Source organism: Strongylocentrotus purpuratus, unplaced genomic scaffold (assembly GCF_000002235.5).
Source record: "Strongylocentrotus purpuratus isolate Spur 01 unplaced genomic scaffold, Spur_5.0 spur5_scaffold_20, whole genome shotgun sequence".
Taxonomy (NCBI): Eukaryota; Metazoa; Echinodermata; class Echinoidea; order Camarodonta; family Strongylocentrotidae; genus Strongylocentrotus; species Strongylocentrotus purpuratus.
The window spans coordinates 8,520,589-8,544,786 of record NW_022145606.1 but is presented as its reverse complement, the minus strand read 5'-3'; the positions used below and the strand labels follow the sequence as shown (position 1 = coordinate 8,544,786).

Sequence of the window (24,198 nt, the reverse complement as noted above, 5' to 3'; positions counted from 1 at the left end):
TGTTTTTTGGGCTAAATTTTCTAGAGCTTATAACACATCCACAGGGGCATCCAAATATATCAAAATTGTATTGAATCATTATCCACCCAATTTTCAAAATTTCCCAAAACTTTGTATTACCTTTAAGAAAAGGGGTGTTCCCCTAAAAATTCCAACGACCCCCCCCCCCCTCACACGCACACACACACACACACACACACACACAACAAACACTCACACACACAATACAAGTCAAATATTTACCTTCTGTGTTGGCAGCCTTAAATACAGATGCTGTATTAAGGAGAAAGGACTGGAGAAAGAACAAGTTATTCTGCGGGATCTTTCCAGGCTCCGTCATGTAGGAAGGAAATGGCTGTCGAATCAAGGAGGACATATAAGTACGTTTATGGTATTAATGTAGAAGCCAACAACAACAAAATAATCATCATCATTTTATTTTTACCGTTATGACCATTATTATTGTCATCATAGTCATCACTGATACAACTATTATTACTCCTATTACTCTTACTACGATTATATTTGTGATGGTGATGGTAGTTAAGACGATGAGAAAAACGATAACGATGATTGGGATAAGGGTAGACATAATAATGATGACTGTAATTGTTAAATATAATGATGATGATGATGATGATGATGACGATGATAATAACAGTGAACTTACGACTACGCTGAGAGGACCAACATCGACAGCCTGAATGCACATCGACGATTTTGGTATTGAGATGGAGACTGGAGTAACTTTTTCTTCACTCTTGTATTTCCCTAGGTATTTATTGATAGTCACGGTCTCTGCCAACAAGAAGACAACAAGCTCAATAATTAATTTATTCATTTTTGCACGAAATCAGATTTGGACCGGTTCTGTGCACTCTTATTATTCACCTGAATGTCCTCGATCGAATGGCTTAATCTAAATGACACCACGTTTGCAACGGGCTTATGAATCGGTCTCCGCCCACAAGAAGACAAAAGCCCATTAATCAATTAATTCATTAATTATAGTAAGAGATCGTACTAAGACATGTTTTGTGCATTATTATAAGTCTGAATGGCCTCGAATGGCGCAATCGAAATGACATTGCGTGGGCAGCGGGCTCAAGATTCACTGCTTAAGTTAAGCTCTATATTACGTGATCGCTTGATGGCGTGAGTCTGTTTAGAGAAGTAACGCACACAAGCACGGGTTACTGCGAGTCACGTCACAGGAAGATCATGCTAAATGAGGGTTAGCCTAAGCTGATGAGACCTATAATTGGTACCTGGTCTGAAGGCACAGCCTCCTTATTCGAACTTATTGACAATGAGCTAAATTGGTATTACAATCTGCGCATATAAGCAGAACCAACTGAAAAAGCAAAGTAAAGCAAAGTAAATTCGAAGTTTCAAAATACATTTTTAACACTACAGTCGATTGGGGAAAATGAATATTGTAAAACCGGTCACTCAAAGATTTTTACTTTTTTTCAGGCACTTCACCATCATTTTGAAGCGAAATTTTTGCAGGGCTTCGCTATCACACCATATCATAGGCACTGATAAAACGTAGGGCAATGCATTTCATATTTGTAAAACTTGAAACTTTGTTAAAATGCCTTTAAGTTCTCTGTTTGCGAAGTTGTAATTAGGCACTGTGTCACGCACTGTTGGCAATGTGCCCATGAGATGGCGCTGTGCCACAAACAGTACGCTAGGGCAGAAAGTCCATCAGTTCAGTATCGCTTTAAAGGGATCCGGTAACTTTGTCTCAGATTCTGAAACAAAATTCTGGATTTAGCTCATGATGCAATGATAATTATAAACCTTTAGGTCAGTCAGGAACCCCATGACTTTTACAAGCCGATCGCCTGTCTGATTATCAAGATATTTATGATTGGAATTACAAATTTTGAAAACCGTTCGCCTGACGGTTTTCATAACACTACAGTCTATTGGGGAAAACGAGTATGGTAAAACCGGTCACTCAAAGATTTTTACTTTTTTGAGGCACTTCTTGATCATTTTGAAGCGCAATTTTTTTAGGGCTTCAATATTACACCATATCACAGACACTGATAACACGTAGGGCCGTGTATCTCAGATTTAACATTGTTAAACGATCCCTTTAAAATACTAATTTAACTGTTGGGTCATTTTACAAATTGGTCGATGCCTTGAAACGTTAAAGGGATAGTTGAGTTCTGTTTTCAGACCGCAAATGCTTTCAAAGTGCATGGTTATTGCTCTTATTCTTATCTATGACATTTCTAGTGCCCTTTTAGAACCTACAATTGCTATGAAGGTAATTTTAGACCCCAAAATGTGTGAAATTAGCCAATACGATCATTCCAATTCGGTTCCACTTTAAACAAATGCGGTGACAGTTAATTAATTATTTAATTAAAATAACAATACATGGGCCGGCTGGTTGTGCGTAATATAACCAACACGAAAATGCCAGCAAAAAAGCCAACATCGGTATACGGGCATGGTGGCTCAGTGGTAAGAGCGCCCGCCTCATGAACGGGAGGTCGTGGGTTCGAACCCCGGCCGAATGATACCAAAGACTTATAACAATGGGACCTTCTGCCTTCTAGCTAGGCGCTCAGCATATTAGATTGGAGAAGGGTAGTAATAACATATTATGTTATGCAGGGCCCGCTGGAAGAGCAGTTTCAGAAATGAAGTGGCTACCCTGGGTAAATAAAACGTGAAAGGTGCTATTTCGTTTTTTCAACGGCTTTTTCAATTTATGTAATATTTGTGATGGTATACAAATATTATAAATTGCTACATTTATGGATATTTCAGCCGTCTCTGAGCTGATTTTGATCAAAGATGATTTTGTCATTTAAATTGTATGTTCTTTCAAACTTGACACTCAGTTTTTCATTATCTCACACAAAATTATTTTATGTAGCGCCCTCTGAAACAGAACTCAACTATCCCTTTAAGCCGAGACTAGTTAGTCATTGAGAAACGTACTTGTAGGTAGAACGTAGGTCGCCTTGTCAGTGTCGATCTCCATGAATCTGTCTTTTTCTTGTGGAAGTATCATTTGCACTTGAAGGGAAGAATCATAGGCATAGACTGGGTTCACTCTGAAAGCACTCTTAACGGGAATGACTGGTGTGCGCGAGTTGTCCAACCTTACGCTGTATATGTTCTCCACAACTGGCCGGTTACCTGCATCAAAAATGGACAAAATGTGTGTGTTTATGGGTGTGTGTGTGTGTGTTTGTGTGTGTGAAAGAGGGGGGGGGGGTTGTAAGATATGCTCATCATGAAAACGCTATATAAGAACTAGCTATTATTATTATCATTATTATTATATCATGCGATTGAAAATACATCTCTTTGACGATCTCTTTTTGTTTAATCAAGTGTAAAACTTATGGATAATTAAGTAGAAATCTATCAAGGTATCTTTTTTTCTGCCAATCTAGTGCACTCTTGCGGTGTCATTCAACTCCATTTCCCCTCCAAGGTTTTCTTGATTTCCCTCTTTACAGTATGTCCCCTTTCTGTCTATAACCATTCCCATTATTTTGAAAGCGCTATTGAATTTAAAATGGCGACTCCCGTGGGAGGAAACTACAAACTTCAGAGAGATTGTTTTCATTGATTAGCATTCAGATCGGGGTCATTTTCAAACGATACATTTTTTCACACATCATTTCGTTTTTTTTTTACTTTCATTTTTCTTTCATGCACATGCCCAAACCAAAAACTTAATTTTCAAGGATACGCACGGGGCAGAATAGCTTATGCTTGCATGTAAATGAAAGCGAAATCATAGTAGTTACTCCAAATGTTTATACTATCTCCTAATCTTATCTGTTCAAAAGTAAGAAAAAAATTGATGGGCAAGAAGAGAAATAGAAAATACCCTTTTCGTTGAGATGAAAAGCAAACAGCCACGTTTCCTCCTGTTTCCGCTTAATAACCTAAATTTTGAAGAAAGAAAAGGGTTAATTTTAGGACTCGTGATTACAAATGTCTTTATCACGAATCTACAGATAAAGAGTTTTCCTTTCCAAATGATTATAGTGCTATAAGTTAACAACCCTCTGAAAATTCGACATGGCATCTGTTGTCGGTACGGATATAGAGTTTTCCTTTCGAAATGATTATAGTGCTATAAGTTCATAGCCCTCTGTTTCCCTTGTTAACTTCAATCAAAACACGAAATAATCGTATCATAATATTGATGATAATGAGATAGATGAATACAAAAAAATGAATATAAAATTTAATAAATATTGTCTTTAAAACGAAATTAAATTATTTTAAATGTTTATAAAAATATTAATACTAACGATATTTATAACAATAATAATAATAATTATCATAATAATAATAATGATTATAATACTTATACGTTTAATGATAATACTGGAAATAAATATAATGATAATAATATATGCAATACAAAAAAAATCATAATTGTAATCATTATAATAACAACGATCTTAGTAAATAATAATGCCCGAAAAAAAGATCAATCAATCACTCTGATAACGACGATAATACAAATATACTGTAAATCAACTAACAATAATGTGAATAAAATAAAATGTATTCTTACCAAACCAATCTGAGTGCCAATATCTGAGAAACATTCTAGAACTGCTAGCTGGTTAGCACTGCTTATGTCTGACTGTGGGTTATTGATGCTTATTAGTTCATCATGGTTTCTGCAAAGAGGTAACGGGAGGAGATACATTATGGCGAGAAAAGCATAGTTTTGTTCAAAGAAGACGACAGACTCGATGCATGGCTGATCATCAATGAAACGGAGTTAAGTCTGTGAACTATGTCTGTCGGTACGGCAGGCAACCAGTGAAAACGAATTCGTTTAATCAAATTATAGAAATTCAGGCATTACTTTAAAAAAACAGAACGTTGTTATTCCTGGCTCATTTTTCCTGAGGTTTCATATAAAAGGGCAAAAACTTAACTTTCTAGAAATGTGATTTTCTTTTTGAAATTCAGATACCGTCCGCCAAATGACTTTTTGGTTTCCTCTCTCTAAATTTGTCTTAATTCCTAATGCGTGAAATATGCATCATGTGAGCCGCATCACATGACAGAAGAGGATCTAAGCTTTACAAATAGGTGTCATTTATTATTTATAAATATGATTAAGTTATGATAAAACATCGATGATTCTCGGCTTCGTTTTTCCTGGGACGCACTGCATATATAAGATTAAATAGACATATAAATTATATACATAATATAGACCTTGTACGTTTTATTTTTATAACTACAACTCACAATTATAGCTTTCAACAGAACCAGAGGTCCCTTCATTTTTCACTCTTCCTATTAGTTCAGTCTATTAATTTAGTGTGTTCAAACAAACTGATATGAGGTACTCACCTTCTTTTTTTCTTTTTGTATTGTTTCTGTTAATATAAGTCTTTTTAATTTGTATCATTCATTTCGTGAAATCATGACTGCAAAATGTGAAATAAAAGTGAAATATGAGACAATAAACTGAAAACTGAAATTTAATAAAGAAATTACATATCCTATTTACCTTAACCCAACAGTTCTTGCCAGTCCGGTGCCATCTAGGGCCCTGAACTCATGACCACCCTTACGAGAGTAAAGAAGTGCTCCAAACTTCGTGAGAGCATGAGGTTTACCAGGAATATACCGGACAAAGATCTCCTGAAACGCCAGACCATGTGAAGATTCGATCTGAAAATGTAAACAACCAAATAGATATTCGGTAGGTTTACGGTTGCACCATTTGAGAAAGAAGAGGGGGGGGGGGGGGGGTACTTAGTCCTGAAAAGGAGTACTGTCGGTAAGCTTTTATTCTTGAGTGTGTGTGTGTAGTGTTAACTTTATTTCTTGAGTGTGTGTGTGTAGTGTAAACTTCCTTTCTTGAGTGTATGTGTGTAGTGTAAACTTCCTTTCTCGAGTGTATGTGTGTAGTGTAAACTTTCTTTCTCGAGTGTATGTGTGTAGTGTAAACTTCCTTTCTTGAGTGTATGTGTGTAGTGTAAACTTCCTTTCTCGAGTGTGTGTGTGTAGTGTAAATTTTCTTTCTCGAGTGTATGTGTGTAGTGTAAACTTTCTTTCTCGAGTGTATGTGTGTAGTGTAAACTTCCTTTCTTGAGTGTATGTGTGTAGTGTAAACTTCCTTTCTCGAGTGTGTGTGTGTAGTGTAAATTTTCTTTCTCGAGTGTATGTGTGTAGTGTAAACTTTCTTTCTCGAGTGTGTGTGTGTAGTGTAAACTTTCTTTCTTGAGTGTGTGTGTGTGTAGTGTAAACTTTCTTTTTTGAGTGTGTGTGTATGCGCGTGTGCGTGTGTGTGTGTTTGTCTGTCTGGCTGTCTTTGTTCAAAACACTATTTTTTCCTCACCCACCAACTTGCCGCAAGTGAGATCTGGCAGTATTGTAAAGATTGTCTGATGTTCAGTCATGCATGCTGGGATTCAAATGAAAATGGTACCGTATCATGTACTGGGAGTATAACTCTATCAAGACATATCATATCAAATATGCATACTTCAAACAATACAACTTTTAAAAAGTGGGACATTTTTTTCTGACTCACCCTGTATAATCATGTAGGACTTGTTTGTTATTTCCTGTATTTGTAATGACCCTTTTTTGTGAACAAGGCCTCTCAGAAAAACAGTATAAAAACAATACTGTGAGAGCTACCCTGTTTAAATAAATAAAATAAATAAATAAATGGGAAGAGAGACATTTTTGCTCAAAATATTCGCCCCCCCCCCCCCCCTTGGTAAATATAGTTTTAAACTTCAAAATAAATGACGAATAGGTTTGAACTGATAACTTTAAATATTTGATTTACTGATTAATCTGATTCTCAATAATATTTGCTTTGCTTGATATTTCTAGTTGTTTCCCACTACCACCCATGCGGAATGTGAACGTGCACTCATTGTCAATAGGGGCTTTTAGATTGAGTGGACGAGAACACGACGAACGCCGACTGATCATGCGTGTCAACGTACTTAACTGCCCATGTTGACTACAATTAGAAATCTTTTAGATTGCATTCGACGATATATATGCATGCAGGAAGTATTTAAACACTATGAATATCACGGACAAAGAAAGAGGACACAATATACAGTTCCTCATTCTACCATCAACAAAAGAACATCCCTTCACTGCTATTATGTAAAAATGTGTAGAACAGGTGAATAATATGCATGTGACACCTGTTCTACACATTTTTACATAATAGCAGGGAAGGGATGTTCCTTTAATGGTCTACCTAAGGAACTGTATATTTTATGCGCACGCGGCATACTAGTACCTTTAGCATGTAAAGGCGCTATATAAATATCAATATGTATGTATGTATGTACTAGAGTTAGAAAAATCAAGGTTGACGCATTCTCGATCGCCGACTGAGACGACGTAACGCATGCGCAGTGCCTTAAAATGACGTCACACGTTGCAGTCAAAGCTGTCGACGTGCAAATCTAAAAATCCCTAATACCCCGAAGCCATGATAATCATTTGTGGTGTACTGTCCATTGTATCACAAGCGGAAGGGGTTAAAACGCAACCATACGGGGGCCTTCACGTTTTGTCAAAGAAGGATAAAAACGTGTTGTTAATGATTCACAGCATACAATAGTTTTTAGATAAACAATTCCAATTCCATGTGTGTGTGTGTGTGTGTGTAGTGTAAACTTTCTTTTAGAGATAGAGAAAGCGAATGCTCAATAGTACCTAGAGGGTCGATGATTCAAAGGGAATAAGGGATGTTTCCACCTGGTAAATATGTAAAAGGGGTCGTCCCGCTCCCCCAGATATATTTAAAAATTGCTAAAAAATTGTCTAAATTAACGATCTGTCTCAGCCAATTGAGAGGACTAAGAAAAGGACTTAGGACAACAAAGTTAAAACTACAGAATGCTAATTTTCTGGCGCGGTCGCTGGGCTCCCTCGGAGAGAAAAAAAAGTATTTTTTTCAAAGTTCATCGGTTGAAAGTCGCTAACGCAGTGCTGCGTCAGGGAAATGGCGCTTCGTGTGGAGCAGAATAACAAAAACAAAAAGAGTATGACCATGGACGATCGCTTCCTGGTTTCTCTTTACTTCCTCCTTCCTTTAGGTGACCTTCCTCGTGTTGTTGTTGTTCTTATTTAGTTTTATGACACATGTGCATATATTCAGACTAATTACAAATGGAGTAATGAAAGAAGCTTTTCAAAGGCACTCTGCCTATCAGTTTAAAGCGTCAAGGGAGAGGCGGTGACGGTAAGAGTGGGGGGGGGGTGATATAAATATATGAGTATATATATTTATATCTTTTCATCGCTATTGGTGAATACAGATATTAACAAGTATTTATTAAACTTTCAACGCTATCATATTCCCACTCTCTCTTCACTTTTTTTGTTTGTAACTTTGGGCCTTTAGCTATTCACTGCGGTTCTTACCGCAGTGCTATTACTCCATACAACTACTGCTTACTTACAAGCATACACATTCTTTCTAAGCAGTCAGGTAAAACAAACAAACAAACAATAAAACAAGAAAACAAACAAACTCTTCCGTTTTTGGTCATCATGCATTGAAGGAAAACAAGGGCTTCCCGGTCACTTACGGTTTTAACAGCACTTTACCGGGGTGATTACCGATGTGCTGCGGTCATCTACACTACTTATTCCCCTGCCCATAGGAGAAATGTGCTTGTCCCGACTTAACAGAATTAATACTTGTCGACCTACCACTTACCTTCTCTTCACCATCATGACGTTCACAGGGCGTCTTCTTCTCTGTTGCGGTTATAACCGCGGCTTCCTCGTGTGCGTTACTCGCCTCGACCACTTCTTTCTGTTTCGCCTGCGTCGAAAAAATAGCAGCTTCGGAACTCTCAGTGTAATCTTCACGCATGTTTGAATCAACTCTCTCTGGCTCGGTGGACTGCCCAGCTTGGCTTTGATCACCCGACGCTAACGGTTCCACCACGGGAGCGCCCCCCGACTGTTGATGGTGGGTAGATCCCGCACTTCGCTTTTTTGATGCTTTTCCTCCCATAGTGAGTTATGCTTCTATGCTCTTATTTTGAAAGTCGAAGATGAAGTGTTGCAAGTTTAACTTCACAGTGTGAGTGTAGCAACACATTTGACAAGCCAGTTTTCAAGTTGTGCGCATTGATTTATGTTGCAATCACTGCTAGAAAACCCATCGACCAATGGGAAGAAAGGGGTAGGCCTAGTTACCTTGCATCAGTGCATGCGAATGTTTATTCTTTGAATCAGGATCAAAAACATTTACGCAGAATCTCATATTCCTACAATATCTTTTTTTCACTCGCCGGAAACAAAAAACACAGGCACAATAGACCTATCTCTCATTTTAGGAGGACGAATAACTCTGACAAAACTGAACCATGTTAGTACGTACCATTGTAATCGTTAACGTGATTTTGACTGTTGTGTTTTCCCCTTCTTCTTCTTTTCGGAAAGTATTTTTAGCAGTGACACCTTTTTCAGGGAAGTCATGCATTCAATATTCACTATGACATATTTGTGTTTTGTATGTGGATTTATTCACATTTCTATTCGCAAGAGACAGACATAGCAGGGGATCCAGCAAAAGCTTTTAAAAAAATCATCTAAGGCTGCACTCATGGTGAAAATATTGATGAAATAAACAAATAAAATGTGAATGATCATTATTTTGGAACTAAAGAAAGGGAACGATAGAGCATATAAAATGTCGAAAATGTTAATAAAATACAGAATCATAGAAACAAACTTCGATACTATGTCAATGTATCAATAACATCGATCCAAATATACACAATTTATGTTCAAACACGGATAAGCTCGATTACAGTTGAAACAAATCCCCCTCTCTCTATATATATATACAGTGCGTCCCGGAAAAAACGAAACCGAGGATTATCGATGTTTTATCATAAGTCACATTTATAATTAATAAATGACACATATTTGGAAAGCTTAGATCCCCCTCTTTCATTTGATGCTGCTCACCTAATGCATATTTCACGCATGAGTGATTTAAATGAATTTGAAGAGAGGAAACCAAAAAGTCATTTGGCGGACGATATCTGAATTTAAAAGAGGAAATTATATTTCTAAAAAAATTGAGTTTCTGCCCTTTCATATGACACCTCAATCACGAAAACGAGAAAGGAATGACAAAGTTCTGTATGTTTAAAGTAGTGCTTGCATTTCCATAATTTTATCAAACGAATTCGTTTTCACTGGCTGCCTGCCGTAGCAAAAAACAGAATTGTCAAAAGACTTAACTCCATTTCGTTGACAATCAGCCATGCATGAAGTCTTTCGTCTATGGCCGATTGTCAACGAAACGGATTTAAGTCTTTCCTTAATTCCGTGTGTTGCTAAGGCAGGCAGCCAGTGTTACATATAGTTGAACAACTGAGTCACATCTGCTGATTTGGATATGCAGTGCATGCAATCTACAACCAAATCGAGTCAACCTCGTTTCTCTTTGATCATTACAAAATTTCACAGTATACATTCATTTTTCTTTTTCTTTTGAGTTTGAGTTCTCTCTCTTTCTCTCTGTCTCTCATTTCATCCTTTGCCTGTACATAAACATACGAGTCAGAACAATTTCTGACCCATCATAAAACAAAACAAGATAAATAACGAAGAGAAAGGAAAAGTGTTTCATTTTAGGTACCCTTGTAATAAAGATGGAAGGAGATGGGAAGGGGAGGGGCCCGAAAAGAACTTTGCTCTCGCACATCTCTCTCACTCTCTCTCTCTCTCCCTCCCTAGCTCCGCTCTCTCCCTCTCTCGCACTCTCGCTCTCTCTCTCTCTCTCTCTCTCTCTCTCTCTCTTTCTCGCTCTCTCCCTCCCTAGCCCCGCTCTCTCTCTCTCTCTCTCTCTCTCTCGTTTCATCCTTTGCCTATACATAAACATACGAGTCAGAACAATTTCTGACCCATTATAAAACAAAACAAGATAAATAACGAAGAGAAAGGAAAGAGTTTCATTTAGGTACCCTTGTAATAAAGATAAAAGGAGATGGGGAGGGGAGGGGCACGAAAAGAACTTTGCTCTCGCACATCTCTCTCACTCTCTCTCTCCCTCCCTAGCTCCGCTCTCTCTCTCTCTCTCTCTCTCGCTCTCTCTCTACCGCTCTCCCGCTCTCTCTCTCTCGCTCCCTCTCTCTCTCCCTCCCTAGTTCCGCTCCCCCTCTCTCTCTCGCTCTCTTTCTCTCTCTCTTTCTCTCCCTTCCTAGCTCCGCTCTCTGTCTCTCTCTCTCTCTCTCTCTCTCTCGCTCTCTCTCTGGCCGTGCAAACATCAACCAGGAAACATAATGTTTACATACGAGCAGCTTTTATGTCAAAGTTGTTGTTTATATTTCTAAAGTTGTCCCCCTCTTAATATTTTCATGAATAGCATACTATTGATACTTGCCGTTCCGCTCTTTACTTCTGTTTGACAAAAACACAAGGGGATCAAGTATTGAATCTAATTGGTTTATAAACAGAAAAACAAATCTTCTAAAGTGCATTGTTTTTTATACCTGCCGTTTCCTAATAAACCCGTCCCTTTGCACTGTTGTGGTTGTTGTGAGGGAAGTACAAAGGAAAGAAACCTTATAATAAGCATTGCTCGAGAGTAGTTCAAGGCAAAACAACCTCAACTAGACTTTAATTCGTCACTTAGACGATTTAGGTGATACTTATGATATTGGTTTACATAACAAAGAATGCATTTAATACACGATATCATATTATTTTATAAAATACTTTTCCCATTATGATCTATCCATATGTCAAGTTTAAATTGCGTCGATCCCTTGATCATTATGGATCTAGGGAAGATAGATTGCAACAATATATGACCATTGACTCTATGCAGTAACCGGTTACACCTTTCACTTTAATTTACATCAGGAAGAACACATTCTGACGATTTTATCTTATTCAAAGAAATGAAAATGTAATTGATAAAATGATTATCATCATTATGATAATGATGATCATGATGATAATGAAGATGATCATGATCATGAGCATGATCCTGATATCTTATTGAAAAATGAGGGATGATTTAAATAGCATATAGTCTCAGCTACAACATACTAAAAAATCAACTAAAAGCAATCAGAAATAACGGCGATATTGCTCGCAAAAGACAGGAATGTAGAATCCAGATTTGAGAAAAAGTCATCTCCCAAAGGGATTACGCGCAAAAAGTAATGGATTAAGTGAAAATAGGGTAATAATAAGGTAAAAACGTTTGTTTATTACATTATTTGCGAATCTACGTGTTGTAATAATCAATGGAGATGGTACAGTGAAAGGTCAAAAAGAGAATGAAAATGAAGAAAAAATATGTTGGAAACACCCGGACTCGAACCAGGGATCTCGAGGTTGAAGTCAAGTGCGTTACCGATATACCAAAACATTTCACATAGCGATTACACGTAAACGGAAAATGGCATTCTCAAATCCCACTTTGCAAGTGCAATATGAGCATGATCCCGGCATCTGATCAAAAAATAATAGGCACATTTGAGATAGCTTATTGTCTCCTCTACAACATACTCGAAGCTCAGCGTAAACAAAGATAAAACAACAGAGATATTGCTCGCGAAAGACGGAAATGTAGAATCCAGTTTTGAGAAATAGTCATTCCGTAATAAATAAATAAATAATAAAAATCTTGACGAAATCAAAAGGTGATACGTAGACTTCGTTACGTATCACCTAACTAGACTTTAATTCGTCACTTTGACGAATTAGGTGATACGTATGCTAATGATTTACATAATGAAGAATGCATTTTCACGATGTCATATTGTTACATAAAATGCTTCTCCCATTATGACCTATCCATATCTCAAGTTTCTACTGTTTAGCCTTGATAATTATGGATGTATGGAAGATATATTGAGACAATTTGACCATTGACCCTAATTAACATAATGAGGCCTACACATACACATTACATATTCCGTGGTAAGAATGAAGTAAGCGAGGGAAAATGAAGGCAATGACAAACGAGTGAGAGAGAGAATATGGCCGGGTTCAAATTAAGTGTTCTTTTAATTATTAGACCATGTACTGAGGATCTTTTTATGTGCCATGTTTTTTTGTTATTTGACGGCTTTTGACGCTACATAGAAATGCCGTCTTTTGTCTCCAAATATTGTTTAAATAGCACTGTAGAGACGCTGAACACTAATGCAAAGTCGTAAGCCATGATAATGTCAATTTATATCTGGGTCTGCTAAATAACCCGAACAATAGAATCAACCAAGTGGAATCAACTGTTAAACGAATTTATCATGAGTTCTGAAATTTCAATTTGTTACTGCACGTCATAATAGTATTAAAGAGCCGCAAAGGCGAACGATTGTCGCTAAAATTCAGAAATTGTTGCTTAGATTGTTTAAATTACCAGGAGACATCAAGCTACATAGAACTATGATCGACACACATGAAATTGTTTCGAAAACAGTCTGAAAAATTGGAGGTAGAATGAATAAGAGATAATGTGGTCATGTAAACAAGTGCATTATGTCCATGTTAATCCCCTAGTTCCAAAATCATGATTGTATTCTCTATTTATTTCTCCTATATAATTTATTTCAATTTAAAATAGAAATTCTAATGTTCCTTCTTTTGGCTTGATAATATTTCAGCAACGAATTGACAGTTTTGGTAGACATCTTGGATGTATCATAGCAATAAATTCTTGGCACATGACGTATTGTGTATACGATAATAAGGATAAGAAGAAGAAGCATACAAATAACTATAAGAATAATAACAATAACACATACTTACTATAATAATAATTAACATTACGATATTTACTATAATTATGAATATAACAATGATTATTATAGTAGTGCTGCTATTACTACTACTACAACTACAACTACTAAGAAGAAGTAAATGAAGAAAAAGGGGTAGGAGAAGAATCATTTCAGCGATATTAGTCAGTATACTCCCAATGATTGAGGCATACACGTGTATACACATTCCGTGGTAAGAATGAAGTAAGCGAGGGAAAATGAAGGCAATGACAAACGAGAGGGACAGAGAGAGAGAGAGAGAGAGACAGAATATGGGCCGGGTTCAAATTAAGTTTCCTTTAAATCAGACCCAGTACTGAGGATCTTTTTATGTGCCATGTTTTTGTTATTTGACATATTCCGTGGTAAGGATGAAGTAAGCGAGGGAAAATGAAGGCAATGACAAACGAGTGAGAGAGAGAATATGGCTGGGTTCAAATTAAGCGTTCTTTAAATTATTAGACCGTGTACTGAGGATCTTTTTATCTGCCATGTTTTTGTTATTTGATGGCTTTTGACGCTACATAAAAATGCCGTCTTTTGTCTCCAAATATTGTTTAAATAGCACTGTAGAGACGCTGAACACTAATGCAAAGTCGTAAGCCATGATAATATCAATTTATATCTGGGTCTGCTAAATAACCCGAACAATAGAATCAACCAAGTGGAATCAACTGTTAAACGAATTTATCATGAGTTCTGAAATTTCAATTTGTTACTGCACGTCATAATAGTATTAAAGAGCCGCAAAGGCGAACGATTGTCGCTAAAATTCAGAAATTGTTGCTTAGATTGTTTAAATTACCAGGAGACATCAAGCTACATAGAACTATGATCGACACACATGATATTGTTTCGAAAACAGTCTGAAAAATTGGAGGTAGAATGAATAAGAGATTATGTGGTCATGTAAACAAGTGCATTATGTCCATGTTAATCCCCTAGTTCCAAAATCATGATTGTATTCTCTATTTATTTCTCCTATATAATTTATTTCAATTTAAAATAGAAATTCTAATGTTCCTTCTTTTGGCTTGATAATATTTCAGCAACGAATTGACAGTTTTGGTAGACATCTTGGATGTATCATAGCAATAAATTCTTGGCACATGACGTATTGTGTATACGATAATAAGGATAAGAAGAAGAAGCATACAAATAACTATAAGAATAATAACAATAACACATACTTACTATAATAATAATTAACATTACGATATTTACTATAATTATGAATATAACAATGATTATTATAGTAGTGCTGCTTTTACTACTACTACAACTACAACTACTAAGAAGAAGTAAATGAAGAAAAAGGGGTAGGAGAAGAATCATTTCAGCGATATTAGTCAGTATACTCCCAATGATTGAGGCATACACGTGTATACACATTCCGTGGTAAGAATGAAGTAAGCGAGGGAAAATGAAGGCAATGACAAACGAGAGGGACAGAGAGAGAGAGAGAGAGAGAGACAGAATATGGGCCGGGTTCAAATTAAGTTTCCTTTAAATCAGACCCAGTACTGAGGATCTTTTTATGTGCCATGTTTTTGTTATTTGACATATTCCGTGGTAAGGATGAAGTAAGCGAGGGAAAATGAAGGCAATGACAAACGAGTGAGAGAGAGAATATGGCTGGGTTCAAATTAAGCGTTCTTTAAATTATTAGACCGTGTACTGAGGATCTTTTTATCTGCCATGTTTTTGTTATTTGATGGCTTTTGACGCTACATAAAAATGCCGTCTTTTGTCTCCAAATATTGTTTAAATAGCACTGTAGAGACGCTGAACACTAATGCAAAGTCGTAAGCCATGATAATATCAATTTATATCTGGGTCTGCTAAATAACCCGAACAATAGAATCAACCAAGTGGAATCAACTGTTAAACGAATTTATCATGAGTTCTGAAATTTCAATTTGTTACTGCACGTCATAATAGTATTAAAGAGCCGCAAAGGCGAACGATTGTCGCTAAAATTCAGAAATTGTTGCTTAGATTGTTTAAATTACCAGGAGACATCAAGCTACATAGAACTATGATCGACACACATGATATTGTTTCGAAAACAGTCTGAAAAATTGGAGGTAGAATGAATAAGAGATTATGTGGTCATGTAAACAAGTGCATTATGTCCATGTTAATCCCCTAGTTCCAAAATCATGATTGTATTCTCTATTCATTTCTCCTATATAATTTATTTCAATTTAAAATAGAAATTCTAATGTTCCTTCTTTTGGCTTGATAATATTTCAGCAAAGAATTGACAGTTTTGGTAGACATCTTGGATGTATCATAGCAATAAATTCTTGGCACATGACGTATTGTGTATACGATAATAATGATAAGAAGAAGAAGCATACAAATAACTATAAGAATAATAACAATAACACATACTTACTATAATAATAATTAACATTACGATATTTACTATAATTATGAATATAACAATGATTATTATAATAGTGCTGCTATTACTACTACTACAACTACAACTACTAAGAAGAAGTAAATGAAGAAAAAGGGGTAGGAGAAGAATCATTTCAGCGATATTAGTCAGTATACTCCCAATGATTGAGGCATACACGTGTATACACATTCCGTGGTAAGAATGAAGTAAGCGAGGGAAAATGAAGGCAATGACAAACGAGAGGGACAGAGAGAGAGAGAGAGAGACAGAATATGGGCCGGGTTCAAATTAAGTTTCCTTTAAATCAGACCCAGTACTGAGGATCTTTTTATGTGCCATGTTTTTGTTATTTGACATATTCCGTGGTAAGGATGAAGTAAGCAAGGGAAAATGAAGGCAGTGACAAACGAGTGAGAGAGAGAATATGGCTGGGTTCAAATTAAGCGTTCTTTAAATTATTAGACCGTGTACTGAGGATCTTTTTATCTGCCATGTTTTTGTTATTTGATGGCTTTTGACGCTACATAAAAATGCCGTCTTTTGTCTCCAAATATTGTTTAAATAGCACTGTAGAGACGCTGAACACTAATGCAAAGTCGTAAGCCATGATAATGTCAATTTATATCTGGGTCTGCTAAATAACCCGAACAATAGAATCAACCAAGTGGAATCAACTGTTAAACGAATTTATCATGAGTTCTGAAATTTCAATTTGTTACTGCACGTCATAATAGTATTAAAGAGCCGCAAAGGCGAACGATTGTCGCTAAAATTCAGAAATTGTTGCTTAGATTGTTTAAATTACCAGGAGACATCAAGCTACATAGAACTATGATCGACACACATGATATTGTTTCGAAAACAGTCTGAAAAATTGGAGGTAGAATGAATAAGAGATAATGTGGTCATGTAAACAAGTGCATTATGTCCATGCTAATCCCCTAGTTCCAATATCATGATTGTATTCTCTATTTATTTCTCCTATATAATTTATTTCAATTTAAAATAGAAATTCTAGTGTTCCTTCTTTTGGCTTGATAATATTTCAGCAACGAATTGACGGTTTTGGTAGACATCTTGGATGTATCATAGCAATAAATTCTTGGCACATGACGTATTGTGTATACGATAATAATGATAAGAAGAAGAAGCATACACATAACTATAAGAATAACTAGACTTTAATTCGTCACTTTGACGAATTAGGTGATACGTAAGCTATCTTTGTATTATGAAAGTGTGCCGATAATGATCTAATGATAATATTCATAAATACGATAATGACGATATTGATGAACATGATTTTTTGGTAAACGAAAAATGGAATTCTCAAATCCCACTTTGCAAGTGAAATATGAGCATGATCCCGGCATATGATTGAAAAATAAAGCGCACATTGGAGATAGCTTATTGTCTCAGCTACAACATAGCCGAAGCTCAGCGAAAACAAAGCTAAAACAACGGAGATATTGCTCGCGAAAGACGGAAATGTAGAATCCAGTTTTAAGAAATAGTCATGTCCCGTAGACAATACACGCAAAATGTATAAAATTGACATGCCTCCTTTAATCGCAAAAATACGCCATGATACCTTTGTCAAACTGGATAATTGTGGTCACTACATTTGTACAAAATTATCTCAGCTAGAACATATCAACATTTGGAAGAAAATTGATCTATATTTACAGAGATGCAATCAATTTTCCAAAAATATGCAAACCTCATAATATGCAAATTTAAATTTTGAGTTTGGAGGCCATTATGATGACGTCATAAGTTCATTGAGGGTCAAATGAGACATGAAATCATATCTCCATTTCATAATCTATCCACATATGAAAAAATATTTGGAGTTCCTATCTATTCTGAAGAGTTACAACGAATTTTGTATAGGCATGTTTTTGCCCATGTATTGTGGATAAAGATAACGCAGATCCCCGCGCGCTGTCAACTTTGACGGACGCTCATTGCGTTATTAAAAGGTGAACACAAAGACGTTTAAATATAATTACTAGACGGAAAGCAGCACGCGCGGAAACCATGCAGATGAATGGGATTAGGCTCCGCCTCTTTTGGATCATTTGAAGACAAAATAAGCCACCGAGGCGGCTCTTTGATTGGATATGAGCCTCATGAATATGTATTTTATCGATAGTATCGATCAAAAAATATATTAATTCATTTGACCTTTTTTCGTCACTTCCGATTTGTTAATTATGCAGATTATATGCATGTTAACCGAAACCCTAGCTAGCTGCATGCATGCTGCACGCGGGAAATCCGACGCGAGGAAATGTAATTGTTTTAGAAATAGAAGTGTCTAGGCCTATATGGATGAACTTCTACCTTCTTTTTGCTAATTACATCTACATATGTAAGGTCCGTATCAATCACCAAACGTTTGATCGTTTAAATAGTTCGATCTGCTTGTATAATCCAGCAATATTTCATGCCTGGTTATCATAATCTTGTGCCTGTGCCCGACCGTCAAGGATGCTGCATTGCATGGCATGGCTACGTGATCGTGAGCTCAGCTGAGACAGTCGAGGTGAGTTAATTTTTGGCGAATTTATACTAGACCCTAGTCTACATTACTAAAAAGTTAGATCTAGATCTATGTGTGTGATGTTTTTCGTGAAAGTATGCCATCAGGGCATCATGCCTTGGACTATTTCAAACATTTTGAGACTAATTTAAAGTCTATGAAGACGTTACTTTGGGGGTTTCTTCAGTTAAGTTAGGCTATGAACGATTTTTCAATTTTCAATTTGGGATTGTTTTTCACCATTTTTGTTGGATATTGGAATAAAAAATGTAATCAGAATAATACCTTTCAAATTTCAAGACTCACCGATGTTTCTATCAAAAGATACAGCCTATTTCTAGATCTAGATCGTCTAGACCTGGCTGTAGACTAGTCTAGACTAGACTGAAGTCTAGGCCTAACTTAGTCTCGAGTCTATGTCATCTGGTCATGATGTTGATTGTGCATGCCATGTGATGATGTGTGTCAAGTTGTCAACATGTATGATGTAATGGATGCAGGGGGCTGTCAATCCTCCTGCATTTGGAGGGATCGAGTCTCACGCCACCACGCTCAATCTCAATCTCCCGCCGCCCCGTCCCACCAGCTCGTAGCGGGATGCCCTAATTCCTCCCGCTCTCGCTCAATCTCCCGGCCGCGTCATACCAAAAGACGTTAAAAGACAGGCTGCTACCTGAGTCGTTTGGTGTTCAACAATAACGGGATAGAGCAACGTCAACCTGGTGCTGCTCAGTCAGTGGCTGCCAGGCTCAAGTCAATTTTTTTTTGCTCAAAAAGATCTAGATCTAGTTAGCACTTAGATTTTTTTTGATTTCTTTTTTTCTTTTCTTACTCAACGATCTCCCTCGAAGCAGTTCCCCAAAGTTGACAGCCCTGTGGATGTATCAATAAACCATGATGTACACACGTACTCTGCAAGACTTGGGTCACCATGGTAGACAACAATGAACATTATCCATAAACCACTTAAGACGCACCTAGGGCTAGGAGTATAATAGGAATGGTGCGTCATGGTTGGGTCATTTAATTACAACAACATTTTTGAAAACGGGTACCGTCAAATCAACCTTTGGTCCATCATATCAATTATCATCATGTTCTAGACCTACTTCCATGTTTTTCTCATTTTCACTCTGTAATTCTCTTTAATTACAATAATCACAAAAGTGACTGTTCATTGAATGACATGACAGTCGGATTCACTCTGCACTTTATTGAACATTTTCATGCATGCAACATACATGCTTGTAGATGTACATACATTTTGTATCTGAACTACAGTGTATTGAATTCTACCAATTCATGCAAAACAGAGATACTGATAGCCTTGTGAAGTTGTGATCAAAATAATAATACAAAAAATACAGAGCATTCAATCAGTATATTTCTCAAACAACGTTCTCGAAAGATTATTTGAGCTGTAGACTAGCCCTAATTTAATAATGCTTTGACTAGTAGTACATCTACAGACTGCAGGGGTTCATTAGCCACGTAACTCAGTCATTTTTCAAGAAAATCCCAACAAGACCTTATCTGCATTGCGCTTTGAACCAAGCATAGTGAAAATCATACAATTCACAATCTCATGCACAAGAAACTGGCAGAGAGTGATTCTATAGTCTATTAGTATTAGCATAACATGAAGAGAGTCATGAAACATGTCATATTGGTTATGGCAATGGCATCACAAATGGGCGTGTTTTAGTGGCAGTGCTCAGACATCATAAAATCTTGCTAAAATGATTCTAGGAAAACCGATTTTGAGTGTATTTGATCTAAGATTAAATGGATCTCATCATCTCGGTATACCGCCAGTAGCCTGTTATTTCTTTAGTTGTTGTTTTTACTTTTTACATACATGTATAACATATTGTACTCATTTTAGGTAAACAAAATGATAAAACAACTTTATTCATTTTCAACAATGGATATCTACATGTAATTGCACAAAATACAGTCATTCCCAATAGTTTAGGACGGACCATACAAAACTTAAAGCTCATGTATAGTTTTTGTAGCAAAAAGGAAATTTAATGAAATACAGTCTCATTTGCATGAAAAGAATTTTTTTGTTGGTTTACCAAAGCTGTACATTAGCTTAAAGTTAAAACCAAGCTTACAATCAGTAGGTATCAAGCACCTAAATAAAAATGAGTTCATAGCTACAAATTACATCGTTAAAAAAAATTGAAATTGGAAACTATTTACAGTTAAGATTTTCAAATAAATATCAAGTTATCTTAAAGGTACTACAGCTGTATGTCCCTTTTGCAGCCAACCTCAAATGCTGTAGAACTTTGCAGGAATTATGAATATGTCATGTATGTCCTATCTGAAATTTAAACGTTGGCAGTGTCCTCATATTCAAATTATGCAATGAAACCCGTTTACTTGCTAGACTTCACTGTCAGACACTATTCAGTGACTGACTAGCTTTTTTCTTCTTTGGTAATAACATACATGAAAAGAGTTGTAAAGGGTCGTGAGCATTTGTCTAACGGTACATCAATAACCCACTTCTTGTGATGGCCAAGATTAAATTGATTTAATCTTTGCGCAGCATTAAACGTATGACCATTCAGTAAAATTGTCTGAAAATCAAGACTATTACTTTTGGGCTCTATAGCCCTAAAGTCGATTTGACAACTAATAGTCGTTATTTTCCCACTTGAAGACATTTTCAAGCCCCACCTTTTTTAGGGAAGTTCTAAATTAGTATTATCTTTCAAATGCAGAACTTTGGAATTTAACTTTTTCATTTTTTTGGCCTGCAAATGGGACATATTACCTTTAAGGCCTAGTAAAAAAAATATAAATGTTTAGCGTCCCCGCCCGCTTCCTTTTTGGGGGCCGCCTCCTATTTTTTTTTTTTTTTTTTAAAATATTTTTTATAAATGTTTTTCTTTAATGAATAGAAACATAAAAAAGTGACATACTGCTAAAATTATCTATTTCTGATTTTTTTTTTTAATTAAAAAAAATACTGGCGGCCATCTTCAAAAATAGCCAGACTGTCCGGAAAAATGTACCGAGCGGCCATTTTGAGCGGCCATTTTGAAAGAAAAAAAAAAGGGCCTCCTCCTTCCTTTTTTTCAAAAAAAAATCGGACGCTAAACTTTTTTTTTTTTAATTTGACCTAATATGTAAATCGAAATAAACATAAATGTGTCATCTTGAAGATGATATGCAATTCTTGTTAGCGCCAATACCCAAAATGCTGGGATGTTACTTCTATGCCCCCATTTCAAATGCACTCTGGGTCTGGGATAACTTTGTGACTTAGTCTCTTAAGATCTATTTTGTGCGGCTGTACTGTCTGGTCTCAGCCGGTGTAGCAGCTGGTAGTCGCCATGCTAGCTGTCTATATACAGTCACTGTACGCACAGTATTCGTTATATGGTGGTACTCTTCACTTCGTCTTTGGATTTTTTGATAGTATATCATAAGCAATTTGCTATTTTTATAAAAACTGAAATATCCATTGTAATACCACATAGAGCTGTATATAACAACTCTATGCTTTACCCTCACCTAGATGCTGAACAGGCATTGATGTGTATCATCATAGAAGTAGAAGTAGAATACATATGAATCTGCTGTGTGCTGGTCGCACTGTAATACCATAAACGAAAAAACTTACGAGATATTCCTGAATAAGAGATGCGACTTGGATAAAAATTCCCTGAAAATCATACACAGTGCGCAACCTGGACAAAAATATGAATGTGACTCTGTGTCCAATAAATGCTTTTGCCAACATAATTAAGTTCAATAAACTTGATCTAGGCAAACCCAACTCTTATCATGAGCATGTCTATGACTGTGATTTCAGATTTTCAGGAGAAATCATGTATTACAGCTTGTCAAGGACTCTCCTTGAAGTTCCAAAATCTTCGCCGATTCGTTGTAACTCGAGGTGAACTCGCCTACACTTGTAATATACTCGCATTACTCGTAACAAGCTCGCGCTGCACTCTTCATAACTCGTAGCGACTCGCCACCTTATGAAGAGTGCAGCGCGAGCTTGTTACGACTAATGCAAGTATATTACGAGTGTAAGCATTTCACCTCGAGTTACAACGAATCTCCTGCTTAAAGGACAAGTCCACTGTAAAAATAAGTTACTTTCAATAGAAGCAGAAAAATCAGACAAACTACCGGTAATCAAAAAAAGTTTGAGCAAAATCGGATAACTAATAAGAAAGTTTTGAAAAATTATGTAAAACTATAGAACAATTAAAATCACTACGCAAATTGCCAATTTGGTTAACAGTTTGTGATGTCATGTCCTCAGTATTTATCAATTGCTTCATACACTGTCGCTCATAAAGGTGGAATTATTTAGTTTTACCCTAATATATGGAATTATTTTAAAAATAATTTAAAAATAATAGATCTAGATAATAGTATACATTCTCAGATTGTATTGAATAATAATTTGCCAATGTGTGTTTTGCGGGACTGCTAAAGCATGTGTATGCTACTATGCTTATCAACTAGGGAACCTATGCCCTTAAGTCATAAATGACAGTAATGAGGATTAATGCTTCACAAAAGGGCACTTCTATAGCACATAGACACGGTTTTGATCCTGGGGCCTCACAGTTACGAGGCCAATGTTTTGTCACTGAACCATGACTGTACGCAGCGGGGGCTAGGGTTGGGGGCAGTTTCCATAAATAAAAAAAAAACAGAAAATGCAATAAATTTTCAATAATTTATTGCATTTTTACCCCGGTCCCCAACATAAAAAAAATCCTCTGGACGGCCATGCATTATGGGATAAAACTAAAATATTCCACCTTTATGAGCGACAGTGTTTATAGTTTAATCCTATTAATTTCTCCTTTAATATCCCCCCAAAACTTGATTTCCCCATGCCGTTGCAGAGGTTATACGATTTGTATCATAATGCCTGCATGACATTGCACAAAATCTTTTATGAACTTTGAAGAATTGATAATATTTTCTGAATATTGTAGATTCATAATTATTGATTTTCATCTGAATAGTTTATCAAAAGTCACATTTTCTGAAAAAAGGTTACTCTATAGTAGTGCATCCACACCAAAAAAAATTACTTTCAATCTAAATTTGATGCTGGTGTGAAGAATTAAGATTCTTAGAGGGGAAATAGGAAATTTTATATTATCAATATAAAGAAAACAATAAGTGGAAAGTGAGGACATGACGCTCCTCCTCCTCCTTCTTCTCTCCCCTTTCCTTTTCTTCTCTGCAAGTTACTCTTTTTTATTTTTATTTGTATTGTTGTATCTAAGTTGAGGGCTGCCGGCACGTCAAGCTACTTTGCTTATTACTGTAGCCCTCCTGCATCTAATGTATGTTAATTTCCATTCAATATATTTGTTTAAATTCAATATATGTGTTTAATATCGTTTATTATCTGTATAAAAATTATATACACTTGAAATATTGTA

General features: G+C 36.2%; 1 protein-coding gene across 1 annotated transcript in view; it reads right to left on the bottom strand.

The window, feature by feature from the left end:
• Positions 1–9,028, bottom strand: part of LOC105447172 — a 34,794-nt gene extending 25,766 nt beyond the window's left edge. The window contains exons 1-7 of the mRNA XM_030993627.1: positions 8,726–9,028; positions 5,531–5,694; positions 4,574–4,682; positions 3,875–3,932; positions 2,971–3,171; positions 671–798; positions 244–355 (exon numbers count right to left, since the gene is read on the bottom strand). Of these exons, the coding sequence (XP_030849487.1) occupies positions 244–355; positions 671–798; positions 2,971–3,171; positions 3,875–3,932; positions 4,574–4,682; positions 5,531–5,694; positions 8,726–9,028 (1,075 nt within the window). The remainder of the gene's footprint in view (positions 1–243; positions 356–670; positions 799–2,970; positions 3,172–3,874; positions 3,933–4,573; positions 4,683–5,530; positions 5,695–8,725) is intronic.
• Positions 9,029–24,198: the final 15,170 nt, after the last annotated feature.